The following is a 21,230-nucleotide window of genomic DNA, read 5'->3' on the forward strand; positions in this document are numbered from 1 at the left end:
CGTGCTTGGGTGCTTTGCATGGGCAATAGGAGGCCTGCTTATAGGCTGCCTGCTCGCTGTTCTAAACCTGCGGCTCTTAAAACCCGAAACGTGATCTTGTGGTCATTCGGGTTTGTCGCCTCTTCATTTTATTTTTTCTTGACCAGAACGCGTCACAGTTAAAGTACTCGATTTGAAAAAAACTACCAAAACGTGCAGGAGTTTGCTCTTGCTGTTAATAATTGCCGAAGATGTCCGTACTTGGAAATGTTTTGTGCAGAAAGAAAGATTTATCTCTCTTCTCTGATTTTGTTTTACAGCCTCTCCGAGTCAAGGTCCCCTCCGGAAGGAGATACGACCCTCTTTTTGTCTCGACTCAGCACCATTTGGAAAGGATTCATTAACATGCAGAGTGTAGCAAAATTTGTCACTAAGGCGTATCCCGTCTCAGGGTGCTGTGACTATCTCAGCGAGGTTAGAACTGGGAGAGGGAGAGCGAGGAGAGCGAGCGTGTGCGCACGGGCGTACGTGCACGCGTCTTGTGTAGACGCCCTGACCCCGCGTAGACCAGTGCGGCGGCCTTCCAGCAGCGTGTCCGGACGCATAAGCACGGGAGGCACGGGAGAGCCCGCCGTCACGAGTCAGCAGGTTAAGCAGTCTGGACGGTGGTAGGCACTGAGATGAGCAGTCGGGCATCCCGACATCGACGACGAAGCCGCCATCGTCTTCCCCCCTTTGTGCAGTGAGGGCGTTTCCCCAGGGCGTGTGCTCCCAGCGTGTGAGTGTTGGTGTGCAGTAACACGCACAACAGCTCTGCTTTTACAGACTTAGCGTAAACAGCGCCAGGGTGTGCGACCTCCGCAAGTAGCCTAGCAAGTCGTTCTGGATCGTATCTCATTGCCGTACGCGTATGTTCCCGAAAGATGACCTAAGAGTTTTGCAAAACGTAATCCTGTTTGGCTGGAGGCCATCGTAGCACGTTTGTGTCTGGTGACTCATAATCCTGGATGATAACCAAGCACCGTCTAATACTGTTAGGACCGTTTTCTTTGGAATAGTTGTTCCCCTGAGTCTCAGGTAGTTGGATGCCTCGAAATTACTGCATCAGTGTCCCCGGGTGCCGTGGGTTTACCGGTCATTTACTCCAAGTATGTTTTGTCTAGGACCTGCCAGACACGATTCACATTGGCGGAAGGATCGCGCCCAGGACGGTCTGGGATTATGTCGGCAAGCTCAAATCCTCTGTGTCTAAGGTACCTGCTTTAGTCTAATCTCTGCACCTGTGGAGGAAGGTGTGTGTTCAAATGCAACTTTCTCTTTCGCTTTTTATCTTGATGGGTCAGTACTTGAAATGTCAGCCTATAAGTTATTAATCGTTGCCAGGTAAATGTTTAAAATTATGTTTGTAGCTGGATAACAGAGTGTGTTTGGGTGATATGGTGATGGCAGTTTTATTACAAGTAATTTTAGTAATGCGTGCTGGTCGGTGTTAGAAATAGAGGCGCCGTGTCTCCTCATTGTTTCTGTGACCAGGGAAGCCAGCGGGTGCTTTATGGTGACCCTGCTGGGGCTCGAGGCCTGGGCTCTGGGGGGGCCTGGGTGCCGTGAGCCCCTGAGACGCGGCTGCTGCTGGGCCGCGTACAGGGGAAAGGGCTGCCTTCGTCCTCAGGCTCCACACGGGGCTCAGACCTTCTGGGCTCCTTGAGCCTTCCTGGCTCTCGTGTAGATCACACGGCCGGGTGATCGGGACCACTGTCCTCACAGCAGATGATGTGTCGGTGCGAGAACACCACGAGAGGGGCTGTTTCAAGGACGTGGGGCTACGAATAGGCGTGATCTTGAGGTTCCTGCCGAGACCAGGGTTGGAGTCCAGCAGCCTGACACTGGACACCGTGTCGTCCCTAGCACTTGTCCCAACGTGCGGGCCGGCAGGGCCGTGGGAACCAAGTCCGGGGAGCTCTTGTCCCCCTCCCGTGAGACTGCTGGTGAGGTTCAGGTGCAGGCTGAGCGCGGCGCCTTCTCCGGTAACAGCAGGCCAACGTGCTCTCGTCCTGTTTGTGCCGCAGGAGCTGTGTCTCATCCGCTTCCACCCCGCGACCGAGGAGGAGGAGGTGGCCTATATCTCTCTCTACTCCTATTTTAGCAGCCGCGGCCGCTTCGGTGTCGTAGCTAATAACAGCAGGCACGTCAAGGACCTCTACCTGATCCCGCTGAGCGCCAAGGACCCTATTCCATCCAAACTCTTGCCCTTCGAGGGACCAGGTAAGCGCCGGTTTTCGGAGTGGTGACACCTGATCCCACACGTCCCTTTCCCGCCAACGCCACGTCCTCCCGAGCTGCTCACAGGCTTTGTAGCAGCAAGAGCGCTGAATGCAGGTGAAGCCGTGCTGAGCTATAGGACTCGGCCTCTGGGGTCCCGGGGATGGCGGGGTGCACCAGAAATACCCTCACCGTTGGCATGAACTGTCTTAGCAAGTGGCACGCAGAGGGGAAAACCCCTGTCGTGGCCTCGGGTCCATGGAAGCGCAGAAGAGCCACAGAGGAAGGTAACCGCTGACGTGGGCTCGCGGGTGCTTGCGCTTTACCGACAGCTCAGAGCTGCGCACGCGCCAGGCGGGTTCCTCTCCTGCCTCCCGGGAGACGCAGGCGAGCAGCTCTGTCTGTCCGTTCCTTACAAAGTTCCGCTTTTGGAGGATTACTTGCAAATTAGTCTTAAGCAAAACACCCAACGGTTCAGACTCGTCAAGGGGTTGAGGGCGATTCCAAGGGGCACCCGGTCTGGGGGGGCACGTGACTAGCCGCACACTTGACAGAAGACGCCCACATTGAAGTGTCTCCTTGGCCATGAAGTCCCCAAAGGATTGAGAACGCTCGCAGGGCGCCGTATCTGACGCACGGTGGGCTCTTTTTGAGGTGCTTTGTTCCGGAGGCAGCGGCCGAGCGCCGGGCCATTGCTGGCGCCGCCCGGACTGGCACCTCCGTACCCTTGGCCCCATCACCGGTCCTGGCAGGCGCTCCCGCTACAGCCACGCGCCGGACCCGCCCCGCCTGAACCGTAGCGGGGCCCCGCAGGGCTGCTTCGGCCAGAGCGTGCCTCCCACGCCACACGCACGGCCCAGGTCCCTACGTGTCAGAAGCAGGCCTCAGACGGTAGCGGTGGGTGTCCGCGACCGCGGGGCCACGTGTCTGCTGGCACGCTGCATTGAGTTACCTCACTGCTGAATACGTAAAAACCGAGTGCTTTAGGGTGTCCCCTCCCACACTCCGTGGGGGGAAGAGACGCCACCCGATGGGTGGCGGCAAGAACCTTGGTGGAGGTTCTCGGCGAGCGGCTGTGTGAAGTGCGCTGGCCTGCTCCCTGGATCGCCGTCCTGCGCTCCTGGAGGCGAAGACGAAGAAACTGGTCTCTCGGGCCCCGTGGAGAACCTCCGGTCAGTCGCCAGCATAGGAGCTCGTGTGGAGAATGTGGCGGAAGCGTAGGGATCCCGCTGACACCGACACAGGTGTCCGCAGAGCTGGGGGCGGGGGGGGGTGGGGGTGGGGGTGGGGGGGGGGGATGCCCAGCCTCCCTCTGAACAAGAGTAAGCTGTCCCCGCTGCAGGGTCCGCAGAGCACGAGCCTCCCTGAGACTCTGCCGTGGGATGAGCAGGACGGGGCCTGTGTGGGGGCTCCGCCTGGGCAGGGGTGTGAGGAGCCGGGCTCCGTGGCTAGGCGGGCACGGGTTCCTTGCAGCGGATGGGAGAGGAGACCCTCCATTGGAGTCGCAGTGGGTGCAACCCAGCTGGTGGAGAGGCCGAGGCCCCACGGGACATTCTGGGGCGGCACGAGCGGGGCGGGCGGGGTGGGGCCTCTCGCCCGACACGCCGAGCACCCCGACACGCTCGGGGATCGGCCACCCGCCCTCCCAAAACTACAGCACCACCCGAAGAGCCCCCTGAGAGAGCTGTGTTTTAAGGGCTTCTCAACCTAACCTAATTCAGCATATGTTTTTTATTCTCCTGATGCCATTGCCTACCATTGATATCTGTGCGTATGTGATCCGCTTCCCCAGCGAAACAGCCTTGGCCCCAGGCCGGGTCATCTACCTGACCTGCCTCGTGTGTTCGTAGCATGACTTGGCGCTCTCTGGGTGCGGATGCTCGTGTGTCCCGGCTTCGTGGTGTGTGCGTGTGTGTGTGCGTGTGCTTGGAAGCCTGGGTGTGGGTCCTGGTGTGTGTGTCCCGTGTGCATGCATCTGCAGGGCTGGGCGCGGGAACGTTTCTCCTGGGTCACAGAAGTGGCCTCCGCGGCACAGGCTGGTCGGGGGGGGGGGGGGGAGGGGGGGGGGCGGCAGTGATGTCCCTCAGCGGAACAGCCTGCCGTCCGGCCAGCACTGCCCCCAGCCTGGCGGGGGCGCCCTTGACTCCCGCCGCGGCCCTGCCCACGGCTGTCTCTGGCCTGAGGTCACACACCCAGTAAATGCTCCCGCCAGGGAGCAGGGCACAAAGCGCAGGCCTCGGCGGGACGCAGGGCCGCGGCTCGGGGGAGCCACCAGTCTGGGTGAGGGGCCTGCTGTGTGAGCAGGGGGAGGGTGTGAAGAGGAGCTTAGGGTGGAGGTAGGGAGGGTGCCACAGGAGCGACCGGTGCTCTTCCCGGAGCTCCCTTTGTGGAAAGTCCTTTTATTCCCGTAGAAAATCACAGGTGCCCTTGCCTCCCGCACTCGGGAGCCCAGTAGGTTTCGGTGACGTGGGATTCTCCCCAGACTCTGGCTGTTCGCACCAGAGGGTGCTTAAACCACGTCCTGACCCAGGGACTCTATGTGAGCCTGTCCCTTGGCCAGTGCTGCGTGTTTTCGCAGCTCCACGCTCCTGACCGGACCCACGGAGAGCGTGTCCACACGCGGTCCGTCCTCGGCCCACACACCGAGTGTCCACGTGGCATTTCAGAGCACAGCCAGAGCGCGCTCGGCTCCTGAGGACGTTTCCGTCCGTGCGTATTTGTGTGACTTGTCCCCCAGAAATGCCAGGTTGTCACGTTCTGTCACACGGTGTCATTCTAACCACCTAACAGTGTAATCTCGGAAGACACCTGGGAAGCCTGAGTCTCCCTCAGCCAGCAGACTGTCTCCCACTTGGGACGTTAATGTAAGTGGCCTCGAGCTGAGCTGACGGGGCTCTTCTCCCCTGGGGACGTGGGTCTCAGATGCTCTCCGCGTCTCAAGGCCTTGTACACGGAAGGAAGACCGGGCACGCTGGACATTCGTCTTACGTGTGCCCCGTGACCCCGACAGGACTGGACCCAGGCCAGGGCGCCCCGTCACTCCCGAGTGAAACCAGGGCACAGGTTCTCGCCTGGGACGCCTGTTGGGTGACCTTGGGCTTCTAAGAGGCGCACCGTAGACGGCGGGGACACCGCCTGCCCGGGTGCTGAGTGGCGAGGGCTGTCTGCCTGGAGTAAAGCCGTGGTGCCGGCTTCTGTATTCATTTTGAACTGCTTTCTAAGTTAGCTGCAAACTCTGGGTTGGATATTGTCAGGTAAGCATTCCTCGGTTTTTCTGTGTGTGTGGCGTGAATCCGTGGCCGTGCTCACACTGTCCTCAAAGTCAAGTATGATACTGAGTACCGTGTATCGCTCTTTCTCCTTCGAAATCAATAAAAATATTTTATAGAAACTGGTCACTGTTTGTTTGAATTTGAACCGTTTGTAGCTCTTGTCGCAGGTCCACCGTGACGGAGGACGAGCCGACGCCACCCAGCCGTGGGAGCGCAGCCCGGCTGAGGGTGTGCAGGGCCGTGCTGCTCTGAGCGCCTGGACGAAGACGGACAGCACTCTCCTTTTACCTGAAACGTGTGCTAAGCCCCGTGGCTGCGTACGGGTCTCAGGGAGTCAGAATTGGACGGAGGCGTGCGTGTGTGTGTGTGTGTGTACGCACGCGCGTGTGTGTGGTGGTGGTGGCAGTGGGCTGGGGGTGGTACATACTATTGCCCTGTATTTGCCAAGTCTCTTTCTGGACCAGTCCTACTTAAGAACCGTGGCCTGTTAACTCCCACGTAGTTTCTGCTTAGCAGGAGTGAAAATTCTGTCTTGATGGATTCAGACCATAAGAGAGTCTTCATTTAAAAAAAATGAATAGTGTAGGGTACCAGATTTAGGAGTAAAAGCACTACTTTCGTAGTTCCGGGGTTAAGGAGTCAGCTTTCAGATGGCTTATTAAAACTAAGTTTTGTCCCGTGATGTGTCCGGGTGGGGTGGGGGGGGACAGGGGTGTGCTTCCCACACCTTCACCTTCCCTGGCATCCCTGCTGCTGACACACCTGGATACAAGCCCTGGTTTTGGTCTCATGTCAGAAATCTGCTGGCACACGACCTTGCAGATGCCCCTGTCCCTGGGTTGGTCCACTGTTTCTGTACGGGTGGTCTGAGTCTAGCCACAGAGGCTGAGGCTGGAGACACCCACCAAGAGCACTCAGGGATGCCTGCGTAAAGCCAACCAGGCTTGTTTTCCGTGCAACACACCCCGGAGACCCGTTGCCCTGGCACTTTAGAGGGCGTGGGTGCCGACACCCCTGCTGAGCCCAATCGACATCCCTCTGGAGGTGGGACGGCACACCCCACCCGCCCACCCACCTAGTTGCCTGTTTCCATCTGCTTTGCGAATTACAAACCTAACAACAACCCTCCAGAGGGCGGTGGGGTAAGTAGGCATCTCTGCTTCTAATAATGGACGAAGGGAGGAATTTGGCAAAACCGGAGAAGCAGCCCTGTGCCCTGGGCTGCAGCCAGTGTGGTCACCACCACCGCACCCTCTCCTCTCCCGAGGAGCACTCGGCAGCGGGCAGGCCTGCAGAGGGCCCTGGCTGGGCGACGGGCGTTCTGGAGGAGAGCCGGCCCCCTACTGCCTCCCAGATGGGGGCACCCGTTTGATCTTGCCCCCTGTTGCCTCGCCCGCCACCCCCCTGGTGGCAGCAGGAGCCTGGGTGAACCTGGGGCGCACCCTCACGTCAGTAAAGATCTAAAGGTCGATTCCGAGGCCACTAGATTAGCAAATTTTACTGTTTGTTCCACAAACGTCAGTTACTGCCGTTTACACTTCGGATACTAATGCAGCCGTGACACGAACACACGCGTCGGGTGATGAGATCCGACTGCTTCAGAACAGACGTAGGCATAAAGTCTCGGTGAAATTCAAAACTTAACACCGATCCTCGTTAGACTGTTTACAGATAGGTGCAGATGCAGTCCGGTCGAGAGTTGAAAGCTACTTAATTAGATGCCAGTGCCTGGCGAGCTTGCTGTTCTCAAAACAAATGTAAATGCTGAGTGATTTAACCGTCTTCCCCCGTGATGAATAGGACAGCAGAGGTTGGAATCTGCAGAGGGCTGCCGAGGTTAGGGGTGTAGTGATCGCCCTCTAGTCTGCACATTCACCCGTTGTAAGTTTCCCTTGTGAAGGCACGCTTCACCAGGACTGAGACCCAAGCCTCCCTGGATTTAACACCATGACTTCCCTGCCATGCACAGCTTACCGACCTCTGGGGCCTGACCCCGAGCCACAAGCCCCAGTTGGGCTTTCCCTGCGTGGAGTACAGGTCCCGGGGACTTCCCCCTCACCAAGGCTCCCCGGCCCTGGCTCGCACCCACCCACCCACGTGGCTGAGCGCATTCCTTCACCGTGATTCTCGTGTCAGGTTCTTCAGGGAGAGCCAGGCTCGCAGAGCAGGTCTGCAGGCTCTGGGGCCGCTGGCAGCCGACCCGCGGTCCAGAAGGGCCAGATAGCCATGTTAGCAATTGACCAAACCCCAGGCTGGGTCTGAGTAAGCAGTCAGATGTCCAGTAAACTGCTATGGTGAGAGGAGTGCCCTTGTAAGTTATCCTCAACTCGTGTTAATTAGGAAATGAACTTGATAGATTAACCCTCAGGTCTGCTGAGCAGAAACGTTTGCCATGTAGCAAAGTGTGGGCTGCCTGATTTTCCAGTCTGTTCCCTCCTTTGCCTGGCTCTTCCTTTCCCGGATACACAGCTTTTGCTGGGGGGCTGGGGGGGGGGGGGGCAGGGAGAGGACGTTCTGGAAGCCATGTCTCTTGAGGTGATGGCGAGGTCCTGGTGTGTTAGGAGCGGATGTCTTCAATGGACATCTGTGCTCTCGCACATCAGCTATGAGGCAGGAGGCCCAACCTGGGAGGGAAGGAGGGTCTCAGTATGCTGTCTGCGCAGATGCTGGGGTTCCCCAGCTCTCCGGCGCCCCTGATACTCCTCCTCAGGGGCTGGACGGGCCATCCACCAACCCTCAAGTGCTCGACCTATCAACCCATCTCTGTTGGAATTTAGGGAGGTTAACAGAGTTTGAGAATTGTATAATGGCACCCACAGAGAACTATTTCAAGTGACTTGTGATCATCTTTAAAACCAAAAGGAATAGGGAAACTACTGATTTTTAGTAAGTAGAGAACGTGTACGTACCGCGTGCATAAACATCCACGTTCTACGATGATGTTATCAGTTGAGTTTATACAATTTGATTTTAAATATGCTAGTGACATAAGTTTTTGTTCTTTGTATGTCATTTCTCCCTAAAATTACTGTTTTGTGACTTGGGGTGGCGGGGTTTTGTTGTTGTCGTCCCTCTTTTGGTATTCTGGATTTATTGTGAGTGTGGTTACCGAACTATTAACACCCTCGATAAAACGCACAGTTTAGGACGGAGTAAGCCTTTTTTATTTAAGAAATGGGTATTTTTAAGAACCATCCTGTGCCCAGGAACTTTTCCATGCAGCCTGCTCTTCACGGAACACCCCGCCCTTGTCTTTAAGCACCCTGTCCCGTGTTCACAGAGACTGAGCAGGACTTGGCCCTTGTTGATGTTAACAGAATTCCCTTCTAAACCTACAAGGGTGTTTATCATAGCCCTTTCAGTCAGCTTGGTCTTTCCCATTAACTGTAACTGTGACGCCAGCAGCTGGGTGACCTTCCCTAATGGCACGTGCTGAGGGGATCGTTGCAAACAAGCCGTGGAACTGCTCCCTGATGGAACCTTCGGTATTCGTACGTGTAGCTTGAATTACGTAGCGCAGTGCGTGAGTTCCAGGAAGGGCCGTTACCTTTCTGATGTGTAGTGAGAGGCAAGTAAAAGAACAAAGCTAAGATTTTGTTTAAAAAAAAAAAAAAATTCTGGTGCGTACATGCTTCGTTTCTTATAGGTCAGCAGATGCTGACGTTTGCACACTGGCCTCGCCGGCCTCCTCCGTCATGCCATTGCTTTTAATTACGTCTGATCTTTAGATCTGTAACGTAGGCTCTGCTCATTGGGATGACTTGACTCATGAACTGGGCCCTGGGTTCTGTGGCTGTGACGTGGGGGCTGGACGGCGGAGGCGACGGTGTGCCCCGGGGTCTTTTGTTTGCAATAAGCTGTTCAAACACTCGATTGTGTTTTGCCAGTGAGTTTCTTCCTCCTTCCTATTGAAACGTGCCCCATCACTGCCCTTGACAGGGTTTACGTCTGGAGAATAAAGGCCGACGTTAAATTCTGAACTCTGCACAAATGTTTTGTTTTTCAGGTCTTGAGTCACCGCGCCCCAACATCATCCTCGGGTTGGTGATCTGTCAGAGAATAAAACGCCCTTCAAGTGCTGGAGAATTAGATAAGGTAGAGGAGAAGCGGACCCGACTTCAGACCCAAGAAGAAACGGAGGTTTCTGTCTATCCCAAAGTGCCTGCAGCCCCGCAGTCTGAGAAGAAACCCCCCAAGCTCCAGGTCTGCTCCGGGGACGTGGCCGGCAGCACCACACCCCCAGGGACTCCTCCCCCGCCGCCCCCTCTGCCCGAGCCACCCAGTGCCCCGGCGTCGTCGTCCGTGTTGAAAATCCTGTCGTCGCTCAAACCAGGAGCCACGAGCACTACCACGGCGTCCTCACCCGCCACCGCGGCCGTCACCGTGGCCTCTCCCTCCGCCAACCCCTCCACCTCGAAGACAGCCTCACCCCTGGAACACATCCTGCAGACGCTCTTTGGGAAGAAGAAGTCCTTTGACCCCCCTGCCAGAGAGCCCGTGGGGTCCACACCGGCCTCCCACCAAGACCCCAAAGCCACGGCCGACAGCGGGCTGCCCGCGGCGCCTTTACTGGACCCGATCGTCCAGCAGTTCGGTCAGTTCTCAAGAGACAGAGCTCTGGAGGACGAGGAAGATGACAGACCGTATGACCCCGAAGAGGAGTACGGGCCCGACAGAGCCTGTGACGCTCAGCTCGAGCGCGGGAGGCGCCCCGATGGGGACAAGGCCCCAGAGACGGCCGAGCGGGAGGAGGTGGCCTATGACCCGGAGGACGAGACCATCTTGGAAGAGGCCAAGGTGGCCATCGACGACCTGCCCAACAGGATGTGTGCGGACGGGAAGGGCGGCTCCGCCGAGAGGCCCGGCGAGCCCACGGCCGCCGGAGCGGCCCCCTCCCTGGTCGAGCAGCAGCAGATGATAGAAGAGCTCAACAAGCAGATTGAGGAGCAGAGGAGGCAGGTGGAGGAGCAGGAAGCCGCGCTCCGGCAGCAGAGGGCCGCCGTGGGGGCCTCCATGGCGCACTTCTCCGTGGCCGACGCGCTGCTGTCGCCGCCCCCGAAGTCCCTGCCCCAGGCCGAGCTGTTCCCGCCGGAGCAGCAGGTCGCGTGCCGCCCGTCCGCACTCCCCGGCGCCCCTGCGGGGGCGGGGGCGGGCCCCGGCTGCGACCCGCGGCAGAACCGGGACCCCCGGCAGGCCCGGCGGCTGGCCGCAGAGCACGGCGAGGGTGAGGCCGGCTCCAGGCCGCCCGCGGCCCGGGAGGAGGGTGCAGAGTCGGCCCCGCAGGCCAAGCCGGACGGCCCCAAGCGCGAACACCCCCCCGCGAGCCCGGTCCCGCCGCCCGTGGACGGCGGCGCCCCCTCGGCGGGCTCCAGACCTGCCCGCAAGGTGCTGCTGCCCACGCCCCCCGGCGCAGCCGCCTTTCAGCCCGGCTTCCCTTTGCATGGCGACGCCCAGAGCTTCCCCTCTGCCGGCGGGAGGGACCCTTTCTCTGGTGCCCCTCAGGACAAAGCGCTCGGCTCGTCCCAGTACGAGGATCCGAGGAACGCTCCGTTTGCCGAGAAAAGTGACCACCCGACCGTGGAGCCTGAAGGGGACAGGGAGCCGCAGTGCAGACCCGGCGAGGGGGCCGCCACTCTCCCGGCACCTGGACAGAGGGTGGGGGGCCCTCCGCCCGTGCCCCAGGGCCAGCGGGAGCCGGCACCACGTGCTTTCGGAACGTCTGGGCTTCATGGCCCCAGTTTCCCAGGACCGAGGGGGTCCGTTCCTCCTTTCTCAGAGGAGAGTATGGTTTCCAATAGCGATGGGCCGCGGGGGCCTCCGCCAGCCAGGTTCGGGGCTCAGAAGGGGCCCATTCCTTCCTTGTTGTCAGGGCCACACGGGCCCCCTCCCTACGGGGACAGCAGGGGCCCCTCCCCCTCCCACCTTGGGGGACCCAGGGGAGCGGCACCCCAATTCGAAGACCGGAAGGACCCCCACGGGGAGAAGAGGGAGTTCCAGGACGGCCCGTACGACGAGATGGCCGGCCCCCCCTCTCAGTTCGAGGGACCAGAACAAGCCCCCTTCATGGCGGGCAGAGGCACGGCGCCTTTCCAGTTCGGAGGCCAGAGGAGGCCTCTTCTGTCACAGTTTAAGGGCCCCCGAGGAGGTCCCCCTCCCTCTCAGTTTGGAGGTCAGAGAGGGCCCCCGCCCGGCCACTTCGTGGGCCCGAGGGGGCCACATCCCGGTCAGTTCGAAGGACCCAGAGCCCAGGCACCGAACTTCATGCCGGGGCCCAGGGGGATCCAGCCTCAGCAGTTCGAGGAGCAGAGGGTGAGCTCGCCCCCGAGATTCGCCGGCCCCCGGGCGCCAGCGCCCCTGCCGTTCGGCGGGCCGAGAGGCTCGGCGCCCTTCCCCGAGAAGAGCGAGCCCGCACCGCCCCGCTTCCACTTCCAGGGCCCGCCGGCCCCGGGGCTGAAGCCGGCCCCCAGGCCGCTGCTGGAGCTGCCCAGCCACCCGCCGCCGCACCGGCCGGAGCGCTGGGACGAGGCGCCCGCGCAGGGCCCCGAGGCCGACTTCCGTGAGGGCAAGGGCCACGAGTACAGAAGCCAGGCCTTTGAAGGGCGGCAGAGGGAGCGGTTCGAAGCCGGGCCCAAAGAGAAGCCGCTGGAGGAGCCCGAGGCCGCGCCGCCGGAGAGCCGGCCGGGCAGGGCCCTGGAGGAGCGTCGGCGGGAGCGGGGGCGGCGCTGGAGCCGGGAGCGGGACTGGGACCGGGGCCACGAGCGGGGCCGTCACCGCGACAAGGACCCGGGCCGCGAGTGGGACCGGAGTCGGGAGCGCGGCGCCGACAGGGACCGAGGGCGGGAGCCGGAGCGGGCGGCCGAATGGGGCCGGAGCCGGGAGCGCAGCCGGAACCGGGACCGGGAGCGCCGGCGGGAGCGGGAGAGGTCTCGCAGCAGGGAGCGCGGCCGGGACCGCACCCGCGAGCACGGCCGGGAGCGCAAGGACCGCAGCAAAAGCAAGGAGGGCGCCCGGGACCCCAAAGCCGAGGCGCCTCGGGCCGCCACCCCCGCCACCCAGACCTAGCGCCGGGCCGCGCAACGCTCCCGCGGGCTGGCGCCCGGGGCGCGGTGAGCGCCTGGGTGTACAGAGAGCTACGAACTGCGATGCAGAATAGAACGTTCTGGACTTCAACGATTGCTGTAATTTTGTGTATAGTGGTTTCTTACAAAATTTCACATCTTTACAATTCTGTTGCTTTTTAAAAAAAAAAAAACTAAGAACTGAATATTTCCATTTAAAATCACTGAAATGGGAAAGCGTCTACAGAAGCATATTGCTTTTTCAAATTATAAAGTTATCTTTTCCAATAACTTGAGTCTAGTAACTTTTAAGGGAATTTCAGTGGACCCTAGAGCCATACCTTCGCTGACCTCTCACCTGTATTTCTGTTTCCAGAAGCTGTTGTCACAGGTGTCACAGGTGTAGTGCTCGGGGGGCCGGTGGCCTGCTTTCTGCTCGCTCCCTGGGGTGTCAGATGCACAAAAGCCCACAAATGCATTTTCCTTTTGTCCTAAAGAAATTTGAATTGCAAATTTCAACCAGGAAACAAAACATTTCGTAGTTTTGCTCAGTTTTTATATATCGCCTTATACATTTTTTTTCAAAAACGTGATTGAAAGCAACATCTGTCCAAGTAGAAATTGTTGCATTTTAAATAGCAATCTATTGAAAAAGGTGTAAGCTTTACCAGCCTAAAGAAAGTGAGAAGATAAGCCAATTAAGTGTACTTTAAAAAGGGGGTGGGGGGAGGGGGGTTACTCGGGCTTGAATGATCAGGAACATTTTGTTTGTGAAACCCGACCCTCTGAGCAGTCCTTCCTGTGTCCCAGGGAGAGGGCACCAGGTCCAGACTGTTACACTGTCCGGTGATGCATTTTAGACTTTGTCACTGAAAGCGGAACAGTACCCGTGTGAAGTCTGGGACGGAAACCAGTGACCGTAGTTAGAGAGCTCCAACTCAGGAAGCTGTTGGCTGAAACGGCGGCCTGCCTTCTGTGGCGTATTTGCAGGTACTTCCGGAGCGTGAGAGGGAGGAAACCTTGCTAATTTATTTGACTGTACAAATACACTTTGATAATTTTTTATATTTTCATAAACTTACTTTTGCAAGTGTAAAATGAGAGAATTTCATTCATTCTTTGGAGTCTGTTCCATCGCACATCACTACAGATTTTTCACTTTCTAGCACAAACGTACAAATGGTAAGAACACGGAGGACTTAGTGATTTGGAGGGACTGGGATTCCAGAGCAAACGTCAGGTGACAGCGCAGCCGAGTGCTGAAAGTTCCAACGTCTCATACGATGCGAAGGGTTTTTTACACGTAAAACAAATTTTTCTAATTTAAATACACAAATGTAAAAATCAAGTGTTTCTTTAGGTTTACTTGATAGAAATTTCTGTAAATTGTATTTTATATTACAAAGTATTATATCACTGTACATTAAAACACGGAACTGCATAGGTTTTGTTACTTGAAGTAGAATAAACATCTACAGAAGGTTTTCTGCCGCGCCTGTGTCACTTCCCCTGTCGGGAGTCTGGGGCTGGGGGGCCCCTCCGCGAGCTCGCACACGCCCACCCCTGCCCTGTGCCGACGACCGCCCCCCCCCCCCGACTTTGAGTCGGGTGACCCACCCTACCGCTCTGCCTGCTCGAGCGGTGCCCGGTGCCATGGCCGCCGTGGCCTGGAGGTGTGGCGGAGCCCGTGGCCCAGGCTCCGGTGCCGCGGGTGGAGTGGGTGGCCGTGGCCGAGCCGGCAGGCTGACGCGGTGCCTTCAGGGCGAGGGGAACGGCTCCCAAACCTACACGCGGCCACTGCCGGGGCAAAGGACACGGCGTGGGCGTTGCCCTGGAACTTCAGCGCCCAGCTGCCCCCCTAATTGACCTCAGTCCGATGACCCCGTGTCCCAGGAGCTCACTTTCTCAGCAGGCGCGTCCCCAGCCCCGCTGTGAGCAGAGGCAGAGAGAACATCCTTCCTGAGGACGCTCCCGTCCCGTTGGGTGTCCTGTCACCAGTGGCTGGCAGGTGTCCCAGCCCAGCACAGGGCAAACCAGGGAGGGCCCCTGGACACAGAGCAACCAAGGAGGGTTCCGCAGGGGGCAGCACCCGGGCCCCCGGGCCGCTGTTGCCTCAGAAGGGTGCGCTGAGCCGAGATGGCCCACATAGGCGCACGGAGGCGGGCGGCCTGTTTGCGGGGAACCGCGAGGGGCCAGACCTGGCCGGGGGCAGGGCCGCCGTACCCAGAGCTGACCGGGGACACCGAAGAGGCTGGGCACGGCGCCCAGGCCTGCACAGTGCTGTCAGAGGGGTGTCCCCGGAACGTCGGGAAACTGGGCCCCGTTTTCAAGTTCTCAGTCCTTCGAAGGCTCACTGCTCAGATGTTTGCCTTCAGTTGTGTTCACCCCAGAGCCTGTGTCTCCCATGCTCCACGGCACCAGGATGCTCTGTCCTCACCCTGCCGCCTGCCACCCCCGTCACCCCTCCAGCCTGTGACCCCATTTAGCCAACGGGACCCCTGAGCCGCACGTGGGTCTCCAGAAACCCAAATAGTGAGGAGTCTGGCTTGAGGATGCGGCCCTCCTTCCCTGAATCTTTTTCCCCTCTGTTTTCTTTTGTTTACAAAATTGGGATTCTATACATTCTTGTATCTTTTTTTTTTTTTTAATTTGCTTTGTCCTGGGAAATTCCCAAAGGCATCAAATATCGATCAAAAGACATTTTGGAGGCACCTGGTGGCTCAGTCGGTTGAGCATCCGACTTTGGCTCGGGTCATGATCTCACGGCCCGTGGGTTCTAGCCCCACGTCGGGCTCTGTGCCGACAGCTCGGAGCCTGGAGCCCGCTTCGGATTCTGTGTCTCCCTCTCTCTCTGCCCCTCCCCTGCTCATGCTCTGTCTCTCAAAAAATGAATAAATGTTAAAAAAAATTTTTTAAGTCATTTTGTATTTTTCCCATTGTTGACAAGGTTTGTATCTTCTCCTTTCAAGAGAATGAATGCTCCCTGTAGATCCGTGAGGTCCTAAGCATCAACCGCGGAGCATGTAGGAAATGAAAGGAGCATGTGAAGAAAATGATCTGCCGTCCCCTCCCCGTGAATGTGGTCATCCAGAAACATCCAGACACAAGCCTTCCTAGCGGTACTTCCAGCCCCTTTCTTATGTGCACGTGTTGCTGATGTTCGGGGTGCATCACCAAGGACACGCATTTAGGAAAAGCCCAATGAACAGAGACCACCTAGCGTGCGTCTGCGTGCTTCGCACGCACCTAGAGGCAGCCAGTCCCAGTGGGTAGCGCGGCCTCCGTGTCACTGACAGCCCCGTCCTCAGCTTGTGACTTTGTCCTGATGGTTGCAAGAAGGCTGCCCCTGCAGGCGTGACATCATCATCTCACTGTCCTGGGAGGAAGCCAGCACGAGAGACAGAGCCGTAGCAGGGCAGCCCTGCCCCATCTGCCCTCCTGGTTGAAACTTTTGCTTATATCTTGTCGCCACGCTGTGTCACACGGCCACCCCTAGCTGCACAGGAACGAGTCCCGGCCTGCCAGAAAACCAGGGGAGGGGTCAGCACCGCGGCTAGGAAGGGCAGCCGGAGCCACAGCCAGGCAGGCAGTGCCCGGTTCCTATCAGTGACTTCTCCGTCACCTTCCACACCACCCAGCAGGCGCCCTGCTGGACACATGCCCCCAAAGCATGCGTTATCCGCAGGGCAGTGTCACCCCCGTGGGGGCCAAGGCTGGTTCTGGGGGTACAGGTCTTAGCTACTGCAACGGTCTGTGGCCCTCCGAGGGGCAGAGAAAAGTCTGGAGGGGCTTCTTGGGGAGCCGCCGTTTTTCAAAGGGTGGGAAACTGCCCTACACGGAGGAAGACTTCTGCACACACGAAAATCTGTAAGCAAACATCGACAGTGATTTACTCCTAACTGCCCAAACCAGGAGACCACCCGAAGTCCCCTCTGTCCACGCATGTCCCAGCCGGGGCTCAGCCGCAGCCCAGCCGTGAAAGTGAGCACGAGCGGGCACGGGCCGCGGTGGGGGGGCCTCTGCTGTGTCGAGCGAGGGGGGGAGAAGCCAGACCGAAGGCCACCAGCCCATCACATGACAGCGATAAGACAAAACTCGGGGGATAGATGGGGCTGGGGTGAGGGGAGCACGCCGCTGGGGAGCGGCGCCAGGGAGTCACGGGGGTGGGGTGTTGGCTGCGTGGCTGTTTCCAAGTGCCAAAACTCACAGAAGATGCCCAAGCGAGTGACGGTTACTGGAAGTGACGCCGTGTCACCCAGACGAAGAGTGGAGTCCGGGCGTCGCGTTGGCAGCAACCAGAGGTGAGTCCTACCCCCCGCAGCTGCACTTGTACACACACACACACACACACACGCACGTGCACCCAGTCCCGCACACCCATGTGAGCGCACACGTGTGCACATGCACACTCACGCACACTCACACCCATGCATGTGCGCACACATCAGGGACAAAAAGAAAGGAGCTCAACTCTGGAGGTGATTCTGCAGCAGTCCGGCTTTGTTCGCCCCGAATACGGCAAAGCCTTACTTCCTGCAGTGACTCGCCTTTGATTTCAGAAAAGACCCCCCACGTATCTGTAATTATACAGCAATAAATGAACATCTCTTCTTCTTTAAAAAAACAGAACGGGAGGGGGGCGCCCTCTGACCTGGGCCTGGGGTCTTTCCTCTGCCACTTCCTTCGTTCTGTCTCTGCCACGCGGCTGGATGACCCCTTGTCTGTCCTGCCCTGCGGATCCTGCCTCCTTGTCCTGCCCCTTTTCCTGGAACTCCTCCCCCGAATTTCCCCGGATGGGACTTGGTCTACCCCTGGCTGCTTTCGCCGTGTTGGGATTTTGCAGCCTGTCACTGGAGACCGTCTGTCCCCGCTACCGCTCCTGATGCCTGTCACCTTGCCCCCGACCAGGGCAGCACGAAGCTCTGGCTTCTGCCAGCCCGTGCTCACTCTCATTTCTCGCAAGTTCGAAGCAGTTGCCTAGAACTTTCCCCTGGTTTGTCTTTCCTTCTGCGTGCGTGCGCGCGCGTGCGTCTGATTAATCAATACTTTGATAGCTGAGAAATCTTTTGGCAAGCAGAGGGAAACTCACATTTTGTTCCCCGTCCCATTTCTTTGTCTTACAAATCTAGGGAACGATGTTTCTTAAATAAATATTTAAACTCGAAATTAAATATTTAACGTCCTTATAATCAGTATTTAATAATAATTAAATTTCCAGGGGCGCCTGGATGGCTCCGTCAGCAGAACGCCCCACTTGGTTGAGCGTCCAACTCTTGATTTCAGCCCGGGTCACCATCTCGAGGTTCGTGAGATCCAGCCTTGCGTGGGGCTCTAGGCTGACAGCGTGGAGCCTGCTTGGGATTCCCTCTCTGCCCCGCCCCTGTCCACGTACTCCCTCTGTGTGTGTACGCCAAAACAAAGAAACTTAAAAAAGTAAATTTCCAAATACTTAGATATCAATTACAAAGATACTTCATAAAAGCCTCCTAAGTGGCTAATGAAACTCACACCTGTAACAAAGGTTTATCAGATTCCCTCAGTCCTCGTCCACCTTGAGGAGCGAACAAAGCTCACAAACCACAGCGACAACGCGACGCTCGGCAAACAGCTTCCTGACTGCGAGTGCCGTGGGCGCAACTCGCTTCTTCATGATCTCTTCTTCCGTGGGTCATCCCGGGCACAGAGGACCCTGAAGACAGGGGTACAGGAGGGACAGACAGACAGGCATCAGGGAGGCTCCTCATGGCACCTACCCTGCCTGCCGTGGCCGCAGGGTGACGCTGTGGGCAGCCTGTGGTCCGCGCCCCGCAGGCCAGAGCTCCAAGTCAGCGAGACAGGCAGAGGCAAGGGGAAGCAAGGTCAGGCCGGGGCAAGGGGTCGTCTGTCGTTCCGGCTTCTCTGGCAGGATGCCCTCGCCTCCAAGGTGGGAGGAGCGAGAGAGACACGTGTGCTGGTGTGTTTTTGTGGCTCACGTAGCCCAGCCACAGCCCACGCCAGCCACGTGAGCCGCCACGCACAAGACCCCTCGGTGCTACAAAGCAGCCGGTGGGGGCTTCTCTTCCGGTGTCTGGATCTCACGTACAAGTGCCTCGGGTGACCCCCCGAACTGGGAATATGCAGGAGAGGGCCTCCTGCTCCGCCAGCCCGGCCCCCAGCACAGCCCCCAGACTGGCCCCCAAGCCTGCTCAAAGCCGCCTTTTAAACCTTAAGTTCCAAGGGTGCCTGGGTGGCTCAGTCGGTTACGCATCCGACTTTGGCTCAGGTCATGATCTCGCGGTTCGTGAGTTCGAGCCCCACGTCGGGCGCTGTGCCGACAGCTCGGAGCCTGGAGCCTGCTTCGGATTCTGGGTCTCCCTCTCTCTCTGCCCCTCCCCCACTCCTACTCCGTCTTTCCCTCTCTCTCTCTCAAAAGTAAATAATCATTCAAAAAAATTTTTTTTAATAAAAACAAATAAACCATACACTCTAAACAAACACAATGGCAGAGTGGTGCTCCCACCTAACTGGGTGCAGCTATCCCGGAAATACGCCCACTCCCAGGAGGAGACAGTCCCTCCTTGCCCTGGCGAAGTTCAAGTTCGGTGTTCTCCACCGGCCCACACTCCCACCTGGAGCTCGGGATGAGGTCAGCCGCTCTCAACACACCCGATGTTAGACAAGAGGGTCAAGAGGGCAGAAGAAAAAAGAGTACGCTGTTAATAAGCACACACATGGATGTTATTTATCTCCGAAGCAGGAAGGGACCCTCCTGGGGTGGTCACCTCTGCAGTGGGCCATGCGGCCGTAACCAGGGTCTCTTGGCTTCCTCGCCATCCAGTCCACGCTCCCTTGGTCCTGGAGCTCCTCAGCCGGTCTAGACTCCCTGCCTGGTGGGTGCCCCAGAGCGTCCTTCCTTCGGGCCCGAACTATCGGCGATCCCGCCTGAATTGCCTCGTGGTGGCTTCACTGATTCAATCACAGGACTTGGGGGTTACCGAGAGGTGGCCCCAGGAGCGCTCCAGCATCTCAGGCGTGTTCTGCTGACCCTCACCGACAAGTAGCAGCCTCACTGCCCTTGCTAGGAGGCCGGGTCACCCCGGCCAGGGCAGTCTCCCTCCTTTGCCCGTTCGTTCACTGGCATGGAGGGGCCGAAGCGGCCAGGTGGCCGTCCCCGCCGCCAGCCCCGCGAGACCATCACTGCGTCCTCTAGAGGAAGCTCTCTTCCCTTTGAACTGACTCTTCTAGAACCAGAAGTGGCAGGAACGGGCAGCAAAGATCCAGCCAGTGGATCGGCAGAGGTAACGGCGAGAGGCGCCACCCCCGTTTCCAGCCCTTGGTTCCCAGACCCACGAATCCTGGCGGTGGAGAGAGAGCATCATAAGTTGTTGCTGACCCCGAGCGTGCGTCCTGAGAGGCAGCGCCCCAGCCCTGCAAGCTTCTCCCGCCACCCGGCTGGCGCCGTGACCGAGTCTTCCAAAGGCCGCCAAGTACTTCTCTCAGAAGGGCCCAAACCCAGAACTCTGACCCCAGACGCTGGCGAGGGCGTGGGCGGCAGGAGCGCTCACCCTGGCCGGCGGGAACGCGGAATGGCGAGGCCGCTCTGGAAGGCAGCGTGGTGATTTCTCACAGAAGTAAACATACTCTTACCGCACGATCCACAGCCATGTCCTTGGCAGTTACCCAAAGAAGTAGAAAACTTCCGTCCACACAAGAACCCGCACACGGATGTTTATGGCAGCTTTATTCGCAATCGCCCAAACTCGAAGCAGCCAAGATGCCCTCGGTGGGTGTGGACCACCCAGACAGCAGAATATTATTCAGGGCTAAAAAGAAATGAGCTCCCAAGGCCCTGGGGACACATGCAGGAAACTTAATCGCATATTACCAAGAGAAAGAAGCCAGTCAGAAAAGGCTACACACTGTGTGATTCCAACCGTATGACATCCTGGGAAAAGCAAAATCATGGAAACAGAGAAGTCAGTGGCTTCTTGAGGGGCGGGGAGGGGAGGGACAGGCGGAGCACCGAGGATTTTTAGGGAAGATGTTCAGTATGATACCCGACATACGTGTCAGATGCACGTTTTGTTAAGGTCAGACCTCGGCGTATTTTGAGTGGTGGCAAACGTATCGTATTTTAACTGCAGCATATACACGTCCACTGCCGGTGTATGGGAAGACAGCGATATGTGTGTGCTGTTCTTTTCTGTGACCTTGCCGAAGTCACTTGTTAGCTTTTTTCCAGGTTCCATAGGATTTTCTACATAGATCATACTGTCTGCAAAGAAAGACGCTGCACTTTTGTCTCCTTGTGAATCCTTTTCTCCTGCTCGTCGTATTGCATAGAGACTCCAGTGTGATGTCAGACAGACGTGGTGATGGTGGAGATCTTTGCCCTTTTCCTAACCTGGGGAAAACCTTCAGTCTTGTGCTGTTAAGTATGATGCTCGCTGTGGTTACTTCCCAGATGCCCTTTATCAGGTTGAGGAAGTTCCCTTCCATTCGCGCTTTGCAGTTTTTCTCAGAAATGGATGTTAGATTTGTCAAACACGTTCTTTTTTCTTGTTGCAATTTTGAGTTTATCATACTTTTTTTTTTCTTTGTGGTCTTTTTAAAGTGTGTTTATTTTGAAAGAGAGAGAGAGAGAGAGAGAGAGCGCGCGCACTCATGCAAGCGGGGTTGGGGC

The 21,230-nt window shown here is 57.9% G+C and overlaps 1 protein-coding gene across 4 annotated transcripts in view; it reads left to right on the plus strand.

Annotated features, from left to right (window-relative positions):
• DIDO1 (death inducer-obliterator 1) overlaps positions 1-12,572 on the plus strand; it is a 49,337-nt gene extending 36,765 nt beyond the window's left edge. For all 4 annotated transcript variants that reach the window (XM_019426337.2, XM_053890043.1, XM_053890044.1 and 1 more), the window contains 4 exons: positions 300-453; positions 1,143-1,232; positions 2,046-2,241; positions 9,517-12,572. In XM_019426337.2, coding sequence (XP_019281882.2) covers positions 300-453; positions 1,143-1,232; positions 2,046-2,241; positions 9,517-12,572 — 3,496 coding nt within the window. The remainder of the gene's footprint in view (positions 1-299; positions 454-1,142; positions 1,233-2,045; positions 2,242-9,516) is intronic.
• Positions 12,573-21,230: the final 8,658 nt, after the last annotated feature.

This window comes from Panthera pardus, unplaced genomic scaffold (genome assembly GCF_024362965.1).
Source record: "Panthera pardus isolate Hobbes unplaced genomic scaffold, ASM2436296v1 HiC_scaffold_25, whole genome shotgun sequence".
Taxonomy (NCBI): Eukaryota; Metazoa; Chordata; class Mammalia; order Carnivora; family Felidae; genus Panthera; species Panthera pardus.